This window comes from Otolemur garnettii, unplaced genomic scaffold, assembly GCF_000181295.1.
Source record: "Otolemur garnettii isolate 467f Iridium unplaced genomic scaffold, OtoGar3 scaffold00011, whole genome shotgun sequence".
NCBI lineage: Eukaryota > Metazoa > Chordata > Mammalia > Primates > Galagidae > Otolemur > Otolemur garnettii.
In genome coordinates, this window is record NW_003852406.1 from 21795771 (window position 1) to 21808700 (window position 12930).

At 49.3% G+C, this 12930-nt stretch overlaps 1 protein-coding gene across 1 annotated transcript in view; it reads left to right on the top strand.

The window, feature by feature from the left end:
• PAQR5 (progestin and adipoQ receptor family member 5) overlaps nt 1-12930 on the top strand; it is a 36041-nt gene that overhangs the window by 11798 nt on the left and 11313 nt on the right. Inside the window, exons 2-4 of the mRNA XM_012801872.2 lie at nt 6896-7023; nt 9513-9718; nt 11857-11983. Of these exons, the coding sequence (XP_012657326.2) occupies nt 6896-7023; nt 9513-9718; nt 11857-11983 (461 nt within the window). The remainder of the gene's footprint in view (nt 1-6895; nt 7024-9512; nt 9719-11856; nt 11984-12930) is intronic.

The window sequence follows — 12930 nt, forward strand, 5'->3', positions numbered from 1 at the left end:
AGGCTCTGTCTCAAAAAAAAAAAAAAAAAAAAAGAAAAATTAGATTGGAGGGGCAGCGCTGTGGCTCAAAGGAGTAGGGCGTCAGCCCCATAGGCTGGAGGTGATGGGTTCAAGCCCCACCCTGGCCAAAAACTGCAAAAAAAAAAGAAAGAAAGAAAGAGAAAGAAAAATTAGATTGGAAAGGGTTAATGCCCCTTTGCTGTGTAAACCGACCACGTGTTCACAGGTTCTGGCCATGACCTGAACTCTTTTGGGGAGCCATTCTGCCTACCACAGACTTATCAACCATGTTATTCTATTATCACAAGCTTGCCTGTGGCAGCTTTTTAAATCAATGCATAAAACTGAAAATAGTTTTTCCAAGTCCTAACTCACAGACTGCATTTTTACAACAAATGTAAAACCAATGGAATGCTCCATTATTTCAGCTTCCTCACTTTCCTCTTCTAGAGGTCAGCAATCTCTATAGTACGGCACAGAATGAGACTTTTCTCTCTGGTACACACTACCTGAACTGTGATGCTTACTTTCCAAGAACATTTTATATATCATTTTTCTACTTTATTATTCATTAAATTACTGATATCCTTTGGATCTTCCATCCCTGGTAGAATTTATCTCATTACTTTTCTCTATCTTATATGTCTAAGATATATAAGATATATGTCATATGTCTTATATGTCTTATAAGCTAAGAGGAATGTATCATTGTGTACTGCACATAGGAAAAAATTCTTTTTTTGTTTGTTTTTGTTTTGAGACAAGGTCTCATTCTGTCACTCGGATTAGAGTACAGTGTCATCATGATAGCCCACAGTAGCCTCAAACCCCTGGGCTCAAGCAATCTTCCTGCCTCAGCCTCCTGAGTAGCTGCAACTATAGGCAAGCACTACCATGTCTAGCTAATTTTTGTATTTTTTGTAGAGACTGTGTCTTACTCTGTTGGTCAGGCTGTTTTCGAACCTCCCACCTCAACTTCCCAAAGTGCTAGCATTATAAGTGTGTGCCATCATGCCCCGCAGAAAAGCATTCTTATGCTTGACTGAATAGTGGACACATTATTTTCTTAAGAACATTATACCGGCTCAGCGCCTATGGCTCAAGCGGCTAAGGCACCAGCAAAATACACCTGAGCTTTGAATCCAGCCCGGGCCTGCCAAACAATGATGGCTGCAACCAAAAAAAAAATAGCTGGGTATTGTGGTGAGCACCTGGTCCCAGCTACTTGGGAGGTAGAGGCAGGAGAATCGCTTGAATCCAGGAGTTGGAGTTTGCTGTGAGCTGTGACGCCATGGCACGCTACCCAGGGCGACAGCTTGAGGCTCTGTCTCAGGAAAAAAAAAAAGAAAAAAAGAACATTATACCAACATTGAAAATTGACATTTCCCTGTAATTGTTTAGTACCAACAGTGGGTAACTATTAATTCAACCTATTTGAAGCTCTAGCTAGACTGGGTGCTCTGGCTGAGACCAACCTGAGCAAGAGCAAGATCCTGCCTCTGTTAAATACATAAATAAATTAATTAAATAAATAAAGTTCTAGTCTACTAATTGCATATGTGTGGTGTGCAAGTGATGTTTTATGTTCTTTTAATTGAGAGCCTAAGTATTTTTTCCTGCTGGGACTAAGCATGTTCCTGAGAGAGAAAACGGCTTACTCAGGCACACGGCAGGAACTCAGTAAATGACAGGTTATAATTGATGCAGTAATTCATAGCTTCCTCCTTTTCTCTCCCCATGCTCCCTCTGCCCTCTGCCAGCAAACACCTCACCAAATTGCCCTCCCCTCCATTCTCTCACTCTTCCTTGCCCTGGCTGTGTGTTCATCTTGTCCCTACTGCCTTCTTCGTGGTGAACTGGATTCTGGGCAGGGAGGTGGCAGCCCTCTGCTGAGGCAGGAGACTGGGCTTTTACACCAGAGGCAGCTGCAGCATCAGTGTGCCCTGGAAGCTGGTCAGAAATGCAGACTCTCACCCCAGCCACACTCTGCAGTATCCCCCGGTGACCTGTAGGCGACTACAAAAGAAAGTTTGAGAGGTGCTGGCTTACAGACTTTGTCCTCCCAACACACTTGCTTCAGTTTGCTAGAGCTGCAAGTAACAAAATCCTACCCACTGTGGGGCTTAAACAACAGAAAGTGGTTTGGTGATAGCTCTGAAGGCTGGAAGTCCAAGATCAAGGTGTGAGCAGGGATGGCTCCCCCCGAGCCCTCTCTCCTTGGCTGGCAGGTGGCCACCCTCTTGCTACCTCTTCACAGGGTCCTCTTTCTCTAGGCATATCCCTGGTGTCTCCATGTGAGTTTACATTTCCTATTCTTTTTTTTTTTTTTTTTTTTTTTGAGACAGTGTCACTTTATCACCCTTGGTAGACTGCCGTGGTATCACAGAGCTCACAGCAACCTTCAGCTCCTGAGCTTACGTGATTCTCTTGCCTCAGCTTCCTGAGTAGCTGGGACTACAGGTGCCCACCAGAATGCCCAGCTATTTTTTTGTTGCAGTTTGGCTGGAGCCAGGTTTGAACCCACCACCCTCGGTATATGAGGCTGACACCCTACCCACTGAGCCACAGGCACCGCCCTACATTTCCTATTCTTCTGAGGGACACCAGCCAGACGGGATTAGGACTTACTCTGCCGGTCTCGTTTTAATTTATTCACTTACTTCCTGAAAGACCTTATCTCCAAGCACAGCTACATTCTGAGGTACTGAGGGTTAGGACTTCAGTACATACATTTTAAGAGGGACCCAATTCAGTCCATAATAGCATTTTAATGATGAAGAAACTGAGGTTCAGAGAAATATGTGAAGGTCTAAAGTCACACCACAGGCCTAAGGATGAGTGTTTCATCTCCTAACAGAGCCCCCCTCAGTGAAGCAATGAGTGACAGCACCCCAGAGACCAGGACTGGAGTCTGAGATTTGTAGTTTTAGCTTTGCTTCCATTATTTCTGGGAACTTAGACAAATGCCCTAACCTCCCCAGGCCTCAGTTTCCTTACAAGCTCTTCCACAGCACGGTGGTTGAGAGGATTCAGGTACTTAGGCAGGAAATGCTGAGTACATGTCAACAGTGCCTGTGGCCTCCCCGTCCCGCTCTGACTTTTCTCTTTCCTGGATATCGAAATTTGCTCTTGGCAGGGTGCAGTGGCTCACACCTGCAATCCTAGCACTCTGGGAGGCCAAGGCAGGAGGATTGCTTGAGCTCAGGCATATCAAGACAAGTCTTAGCAAGAGTGAGACCCCGTCTCTACTAAAAATAGAAAAATTAGCTGGAGATTGTGGCAGGAGCTTATAGTCTCAGCTACTCAGGAAGCTGAGGCAGGAAAATTGTTTGAGCCCAAGAGTTTGAGGTTGCTGTAAGGTAAGCCGAGGCCATGGTACTCTAGCCTGAGTGAGACTCTGTCTCCAAAAGAAAAAAAATCTGCTTTTATTTACTGCCAGCCAAAAATGCCTGATTATTGTCCCCAGGTGATTTTTAGCTTAATAGCTAGAAACACCAAAGATTTGAAACTGTCATGGTGGAAGTTTAGGGATCAGCTAACAGGGACACGGGCCTTGGCCGTGTATGGGAGCCTTCCTGGATGCTGAACTGGTGCCAGGCACTAAAAGGGAAAACTCGCTGATGTGCCCTTCCACCCTGAGTGCCAGGGGCTCTCACTTCGAAATAATAGGCTGCACACAATTTGATTTCATTTTACTCTAAATTGCTCAGCCTGCAACCAGGGATGCAAGGTGGAATCCTACACATCAATTCCGCTGCGCAAATAAGCAGGCACCAGCTTACTTGGGGATGCTTAGGAACGTGTGGAGGCAATGATTGTTATTTGCCTTTGGGGTCAAACTGAGTTTGGAACACAAAATTGTTTTCAAATGTTTAGTTTGGCACGTCAATGTATGTGGCACGCATTCTGTGAAGATGTACTCTATGCAAAGCGCTTTGCCAAGGCTGGAGTGGGAGATGGAGAGAACTTACCTCCTGGCTCAGAGGATACTGGAGCACAAGCGCACCTAAGAGCTAGCAGTGCAGGCCAACAATCAGGGGTTCTGGATGGGAGGGCAAGGGCAGATCAGTCTTCTTATGACAAGCTGGAATGTCACTGTCCTGGGACAAAGGGACTCTCTTTGTTTTATTTACCTGTTATCCATCTGTCATGGTTTTGTGGGGATTAATTTAAATCCTGCCCTTCTTGCATGGCTAGGGTTTGGCTTCCCATCCATGGCTAGGGGCAGAACAACAGGTCAGATGGAGGAATGTTTTCAATCTGAGCCATGGCTTTGGTAGCAACATATCCTTCCTCTCCAGTCTGGGGCTAGCTTCCTAATTGTGGTCAAGTTGTCCAGTTTATGGTTTCCTAACTCCTCTGTTCCCCTTTGGCTTTTCACTCTGTATGTCCCCACTCTGTATTGCCTGCCAGAGTGCTGGGATCCAAAGTAGTCACACCCTGAATCATCCTGGGAAATGTGGGTGGCTCGTTCCTCTGGGTCCACAGCCGCTGTCACTGTACGTGGGTGCTCCTGCAGCCCTGCTGTGCCCTCCCTGTAGGCCACCCACATGCACAGTGCTCCACGGTGTCTCCTCACTGGCCCCTGGCCCTTAGGTCTTCTGCTTCACAGGATCTGCTATCATAATTCATATGAGGGAATAAATAATAGTAAGTAATGCTCCTTCCTGGAGTCTGCATTATATTGAGTGGCCAGTGTTTTAATTAATAAAATAAAGAAATTAAAAAGGAAGAAAGAGGCTGGGTATAGTGGCTCATGTCTATAATCCTAACACTCTGAGAGGCCAAGGCAGAAGGATGAGTTGAGGTCAAGAGTTGGAGACCAGCCTGAGCAAAGCGAGACTCTGTCTTCACTAAAATAGAAAAATTACCTGGGTGTTGTGGGGACCTGTACTTCCAGGTACTTAGGAGGCTGAAGCAGGAGGATCACTTACGCCCAGAACTTTGAGGTTGCTGTGAGCTAGGCTGATGCCCTGGCACTCTAGCCCAGTCTCAAAAAAAAGAAATAAAGAAAGAGAAAGGGAGGGAGGATGGCAGGGAGGCAGGAGAGAGAAAAGAAAAGAAAGAAAAAGAGGAAGAAAGAAACTTGAAAAGTAGAATGACAGGCCCAGGAAGGAGCTCCTAGGATCTGTACTTCCTGCTGGAGGCCTCCTGAGAGCCAGTCAAGCACGTGCTGACAGCCCTGGATCACAGGGCTGGACCATTTGCCTCCTTGTCATCAGCCCTGGTGGGGTGGCAATCTGCGAGTGAAGATTCCTGCTGCCCATTGTAGGAATCCACCCACCATAAACCAGCACATCAGCGGAATTGAATGGTGAATCAAAAACTGGAACAAATCGTTTTAATTACCTAAGACCCAAACGTAATTCAAATAGTATTTCTTCACTGGACCATGAACTAACTCCATTATTTCCCCTCCTCCTAGTCTACCATTTTAACCCAGAATTGAACTAAGAGTTCTCTAAAACAGTAGTTCTCGACCTTCCTAATGCCACGGCTCTTTAATACAGTTCCTGTGGGTCGTGACCCACAGGTTGAAAACCACTGCTATAAAACTTGGAACCACTGCTGGAAGGGTAGGTGCTGACTGTCTGGGCCACCAAACCCACTTATGTTATAGGTGAGGACACAGCAGCCTAAGAGCTATGGTCTGCTCGGGGCACCCTTGAACCCCAATTTCACTCTTTACTCTGGTAGCCCCTCACCTTTTCCATTAGTCCATGGGGCTTGCTGGACTCGGAACTTGAGAGATAGCACAAGTTGTATTATGTATTGTATATTTTTGTTTATGTTTTTATTTATTTATTATTTTGGCCGCAGGCTGGGTTTGAACCGGCCACCTCTGGCATATGGGGCTGGCGCCTACTCCTTTGAGCCACAGGCACCACCTATGTTTTTAGAGATAGGGTCTTTCTCTGTCATGCAGGCTAAAGTGCAGTGTCATCATCAGAGCTCATAGGACACTCAAACTCCTGGGCTCAAGTGATCCTTCTGCCTCAGCCTCCCGAGTAGTTGGGACCACAGGTGCATGCTACCACACCTGACTAATTTTAAAATTTTTTGTGGAGACAGAATCTCCCATTGTTGCCCAGACTGGTCTTGAACTCATGGCCTTTAGTAATCCTCCCAAAATGCAGAGGCGTGAGCCCTCATGCCTGACCCCAACTTCTTAGTTTAGCAGAGGCTCTCCATTCAAAAATATACGAGAGAGACCTGGCAGCTTGGTACCCCGTATTTCACCTGACCAGTACAAGTTTCCTATTGGGAATGTCCCCAAGTGGGCTGCATGGGGCAGAAGGGTTGTGTGGGGCCCACTGTGGCTGGCCACCTCCTCTTCTCACAGCCCAGGTATTAGCATCATAGTCCTCATCATCAAAAGCCCTTTGTGAAGCGCTTTGGTAAATATATCCTGGCACTGGGGACATCTTCTGCAGAGATCTGCCCACCAGCCCCTGACATCTGGGGCATGTTGGCTCAGACAGACAGCATATATGTCAGCTAACCACGAAGGCATCTAAAAACTGGGCTGTAGGCCCCAGGCAGTGGATGTGAAAACAGATTCTTAGGCAGTATTCATGCCAGGAGTAAGTCTATGTCAGGGAGGCTAAGAGGGGCTTGCTGAGAGAGGGATTGAAACGACAAGTTGGATTCTCAAAGGGACGCTGGCCCTGAATTTTCTGGAGGCCCCAATGACTGGAGGCCTCTTGGGAGACATGGGATTTTAGAAGCTATGAGAGGGGAAGGGGAGTGAGAGGAGCAGCTGGACAGGTCAAAGGCTTGTGGTCAAGTGACCCAGGTTCACAGTGCACAGCCTGGGAGAAACTCGTGCCCGCCAGAGATGTTCCTCCTGAGACCTTCGTGCCACCTTCGTGGTGCCTTTTTCTTCTCTCTGCAGGTGTTCCATGAGCAGGGCATCCTCTTTGGCTACCGACATCCACAGAGTTCTGCCACTGCCTGTATCCTCAGCCTTTTCCAAATGACCAATGAGACCCTCAACATCTGGACTCACTTGTTGCCCTTCTGGTATGTCTGACCCCCTTGACTGGCCTGTCTCATTCAGGAGCCCTGCGGACCAGGCCTTCTTTCAAACATAGCAAGAATTGGAAGGGCTGAGATTCTGTGCTGGGATTTGGAGATTCCTACGGGTGCATGAGTATGAAGTTGAGTGTGTGAGAAGGGGGAGAAGTTTGGGTCTGCCACTGAGAGGAGATTTATGGCATGGATTGTGGCAGGGCTCAAGGGGCGCCTGACAGCTCCCCAGTCCTTCTCTGCTCCCATGCCTGATTTGACAGCATCTTCACCTCCTTCAGTTTTAGAGGCTTTCTGGGTCTCCCAGGACCCTAGTTAAAATGTCACTAGCTTGAGCAAGTCACTTAACCTCTCTGAGGCTTGCACTTTTCCACCTGCAAAGCAAGCGTGATGGTTTGCATCTCTCCAAGAATCGCTATTAGGATTCAGGGAGAAAATGTTGGTAGAGGCATTGACCACAGATCTGTGGGTGCTCTGCAATCATTCTGGGAACCACAGCAGCTGGGCAGTACTGGGTCATGATCCTTTGAGGGAGCCAGCTAACAGTAGGCTCTGGGAATAGAGTCCACAAAAGGGGAGTTGCCCAGGAGGCTAAGAAGGGCTTGCTGAGAGAGGCAGGGACAGAAAGGCAAACTTCATACCCTGCGTAGCTTGCTCACTGAGTGGAGAGTGGAGGCAGTGCCCAAGCATGTGTGATCTTGTGTTCTCAGCATGTGGGCAGCTAGTCTGACCAGAAGTCAGGAGATAAGACTTGAGACCAAAATGCAGGGACAGGCCATTTGGTTCCAGCAACCAGCCCAAAGGGGGAGAGCTTGGTCTGGGGGTAAAGTGGGGCGATCTGTGAAGAAGCGTGCGGCTCTGGGCCTGCATACTGGATAGGTAGCAGCACAGCCCTGCTAAGGGGCCACTTGTCATTCACCGGTTCTACATAGGTGAAAAGTATACCTGCTGATGAATTATAACACTGCAGAAGGGACCAGAGTCAGGGTTCTCCCTGACCCCTCATTCTCATCCCTAGACCTGCCAGGGCAACCTGTTTCCTGTGCATCTTCCCAGAGCCCTTCTGGGGACACAGGAGCATTTGTGGTGGGAGCTAGGAACCCTCCCCTGCTGCTCTCCCCTGGCCTGTCACCCTTGGACATCTCATGCTGTCAGCACCTGCAAGTCCCCCTGGCTTAGAATAGCTGCCTGATATTTCATTGTACGGATGAACCCTGGTTGATTTAGGCTGTTTTGAGATTTGTGCTGATACATAGAGTGCTGCCCTGTCGGTCCTTGCTTGTTGTCCTTGAGCATGGGATGATTTTTAGCTATTTTACAGCTGAGCCACCCTGGCCAAGCCATCCCACTGCCTGTGGAACCCCCACACCATGCCAGGCTCTTAGAGATGATCCCAATGAGCAGCAGGAAGGATGTGAAAAACCCGGCATTAAGATGCTCCAAGAAATGGGGACCACCCAGTGCTCTGGACAACTAAAGGATATATTTTGAGAAATAGCAAATAACTTAAGCTTTACTTCTGCCAGGACAGGTGGAGAAAGACCACAAGTGTGGCCAAAAGGATTTAGCTACCCTCCTTTGGTTCCCCTGCGAAGCGCTTGGTAGCACCTCCTCCCCTGGGGAAGCCAGTGGGAGAGGGAGCCAGCTCTCTGGGAGCGATTTGTGGCAGTGAGGTGCTCTGCAGGACAGGTCCCCACACATGGAGGAGAGATCAGGCAGAACTGTGTGGTACCTCTGTGTGGGCATCTAGGCTCAGCTGACAGTCAGCTGGTCTGAAAAGTGATTCCAATCCTTGTGGACAAGCAGGGCAGAAGAGAAGGGAGAAAACAGTCCTCTTGTCCCCTAGACTTTCAAGCCTCCACCTGGGGGAACTTCTGTTTGAAGAGCTTTCCTACAAGAGGGACAAAGGCAAACCACAAGGATGGTGGCAATGCCAAAATTGCATCTCAAAGAGGAATGGTTGAAGGAATTGGGGCTATTTAAGGTGAAGTTCAAGGAGGTGGGAGTCAGTTATAAAGACTGTCTTAAAATATTTGATGGGGTTGTATTCTATGATCCTTACAAGAACTAAGGACAATCAAATGGAGGTAGGTGCCAGGGAGCTAGACTTGAGATCAATGAAGGAGAACTTTCCAACACACAGAGCTGCCTTGGGAGGTGATGAGCCTCCTGTCCCTGGCAGCATGCAAGCTGAGGCTGGAGAATCACTTGGGCAAAATGCTGTAAGAGGGATTTCATAACAACATGAGGGAGGAGATTTGACGAGATATACCCAAAGGCTCTCTCCTCGCCCCACCTGCCTGTTCCCAACTTATTCCCTCTCAATTAAGAAAGAACCCCACCCAACCTCCACAGCACACAATATTTTCCCAAAGTGAGCCCACAGAGAAGTCAGCCCTCCCTGGAAATGGAAGGCAGAAGACAGGTGAAGATATAAGTATCCTCCCCATCACGGAGGCTGAGTGGGCCCTGCTGTGTTCCAGGTTCTTTGTGTGGAGGTTTGTGACTGTACTATACGTGACGGACATCCAGAATGACAGCTACTCATGGCCCCTGCTTGTGTACATGTGCACCAGCTGCGTATACCCCCTTGTGTCCAGCTGTGCGCACACCTTCAGCTCCATGTCTAAGAATGCCCGGCACATCTGCTACTTCCTGGACTATGGTGCCGTCAACCTCTTCAGCCTGGGTACGTGGTGCGACCCTGCTCTTCCTTTTCCACCCCTGTGACTGAGATGCTCGCCTCCTTGCTCTGCAAGTTGGGGTCACCATAAGGCTTTAATGAGTGTGCAGAAGGGAGTCAGGGGAGTGCTGGTGTCCACCAGATCCCTGATAAGTGTTTTGTTAAGAAACTTGTCTGTATTTGTGCTGCTAAATAGTTAGCCTTGGGCTCTCTGGGGCCATCAGCTCTGATTTACAGCAATTGCCAATTACTATGGTATAAACACTCACTGGGGCCAACTTCAGGCTGCCCTGTGACCCTCCCCCAAACCGCTGGCCTGGGCCTGCCTTCATCCTGGCTCTGATCTCAGCTTCCTCAGCAGTTTCTTCTCTGGGACTAATTCCCTGAGCACAGGAGGTATGTCTTATATATTTGGCTTTCTAGCCGTAGCTTGGTACTTGACATGGGGAATTGTTTAGCAAATAGGAAAGGAAGGTCCAGTTTGGTGAGAGCCTGCTGTCCCATCTGGGACTCCCAGCTCTCCCACCCCCTCCCCTGCCATTGCTCTCCATCCTCCCACCCCATCAGAGCCCTCAGTCACTTGAGTGTGGCCGTCCTCCAGCTTTCTGCCTGGTTTCTAGCCATTCCTCCCTTGGGCCATCCTAATCCCCTACTCAGAATCCTTCTGGGACTCAGGAAAGTTGCCTGAAAGAGGACATTTGTTCTCCTTACCCTGGCACCCAAAGCTGTCCCTGCTCCTGGTCCCTGGATAGCCCTCCCTCCCTGCCTTCATGTACCTGTGAGAATCCCAGCTGTCCTCCCAGGCCATGTTCTCAGATCTGATGCCTGGTGCCCCACTCACCCTGACTCCCATGTGCTTCTCAAGGCCTTCATCAGCTTTGCTTCCTGTGGCAGTTTTGGGCAGAGTCTGAGGACAGCACCCCTTCTATTTGGCCCATAGAGCTTGGCCTCTGTCAGTATCCATTGAGTGAGTGCATCCTGGTCCGAATGGGAGCTTCCCCAGTGTCCCATGGGGAGAAGGTCCTGTATGTCCCCTGGGGTAGCACCCAACTGAAAGCTTAAGGGCAGCCCATTGGAGGGGGCACCTGTGGGCAGCATCACTACATCTACCTGTCAAATAGCATGAAAGGCAGAGGTTGAACCTGCATGGCCCAAGCCCTGTTTCACCTCTGAGCTAGAGTCCCAAGGTTCCTGATGTCTTTGGAATAGCAGGTGACCTTAGATGTGGGTCCCTCAGGCCCTGGCTTGACAAATCTTCAGGCCACCTCTCTGAGGGGACCTCAGCAGATCAGGTTGAAGGTCCAGGCCCCTCTCTCTAGGTGAAACACACTTGAATTCGGAAAGGATAGTAAACGTTCCTGTTCTTCAAAATAAAGGCTTCAGCAAATATATCTGTAGTAGGTCCCTTAGGTAATCCTCCCCTCACAAACTCCAACACCTAGAACAAAATACAATACCCAAACTCTCAACTGGCCTGTCCCCTGGCCTGCCGATATGACATGCCCCACCTCAGCAAGGGCTCTCCCTTGGCTCTGATCTGTCCCCAGGAGCAGCCTTATCTCTGGGCAGGCTCTGAGAGTGGAGCTGCGCATGGAGGGTAATAGACTATGGTTAAAAGCAAAGGGGGGGTGGGCTGTCACTAAACCGCCTGGGCTAGAAGCCTGACTTTGCTACTCTGTGGCTGTAGGTCCCAGGTGAGTTACCCACCCTCTCCGGGCCTCTTCTTCATCTGCAAAACAAGAACAGATGCAAGATTTATGTGGGAGGGTGTTTGGAAGGGTCACAGGAGGCCAGGCGTGGAATGCCCTTGGAGCAATGCTGAGCTCACAGTAAATTCTCAGGGTAGGAGTGGTGTAGGCAGAGGGGAGAGGGGACATTCTGGGAAGGGGTGTAGGGATGGGACTGCTGGTGGGTTATGGGGACAGGCAAGCTCACTGGCTCTAATACCCATGGCTCCTTTTACCCTTTGACCCAAGAAAACTCTAGTTGATGTGTGAGTGCAAGGAATGCTGTTGTGGGGATAACTGGGCTGGGTTATTCAGCTCATGGAAAAGAGAACTGCCCCAAAATGCTGAGGTAGGCTGGAAGGATCCCCGTGGTGACCAGGCCTGGCTACTTTCCCAAGGCTGGTTTTTCTTCCCCAGGCTCGGCCATCGCCTACTCTGCATACACGTTCCCGGACACCCTGGTGAGCACAGCCTTCCATGACTACTACGTGACCCTGGCCGTGCTGAACACCATCCTCAGCACTGGCCTCTCCTGCTACTCCAGGTACCAACGGCCTGGCCCCAGGTGGATGGGGAGGGTGGGCCTGGCATTCAGTTCCATGGGCCCTTTGAGGGAGTGGAATGCTCAGTGGAATGGACACTTGGGAGCCTGAGACTCAGTTCCAGATGGACTTGGACATGTGGTCACTTGGTGCCCTGTGACCCAGAGAGCCTCATACTGGGTTAAATACTCTGCTGTCTTGAACTCCTTAATAATTTTTGAACAAGGGAGCTTTGCATGTTAATTTCGTACCAGGCCCTCCAAACTTGGTAGCAGGGCTTCCTACCGGGTAAGTCACTTATCCTCCTTGAACTTCAATTTGCTCATCTATAACATCTATAAAATGGGGCCCTTATATCCACCTCAGAGACCAAGGCATCTAGCACAAGCCTGGCATAGAGGAGACACCCCATAAAAATGCAGTCTGCTAACAGTGAGTGAGTGAGCTTCCCTCTAGGTGTGTGTGATGGATGTCGATGATATTCAAATGTCCCATGCCTCCACATGGCTTGAGTCGTGTCCAGCCCAGTGGCTCTAATTCCTGCTATTTTTTTCCCCTCTCACTCAAGAAAACTCATTGGTTGGAGCATGAGTGCAAGGACTGTCCTTATGGGGATAACTGTGTTCGCTTACTTAGCTCTTTGTAAAAGTGAAAGCTGCCCCAAAGCTTTAGTTCCCTAAACTGCTTAGGATGTCTCCAAATGGTGTGTCAGGGTGACAGCCTGTCTAGATAGTACCAAGGTACTCAGTCTGTGCAGGGCAGGGGCCTTCTGTGCAGGTCAGTTGAAAAGTGCTGAGGGAGGCAGGGCCCACCTGAGTTCTCTGTCCCCTCTGGGCCATTCTAGGTTTGGGTGTGCCTGCTTAGGACTGCTGGAGCCCTTCCTGTGCTCTGCTTCCTGGGGAACAGGGAGAGATATGCCCCTGTAACTCTTCCAGAATGATTTTGGCTC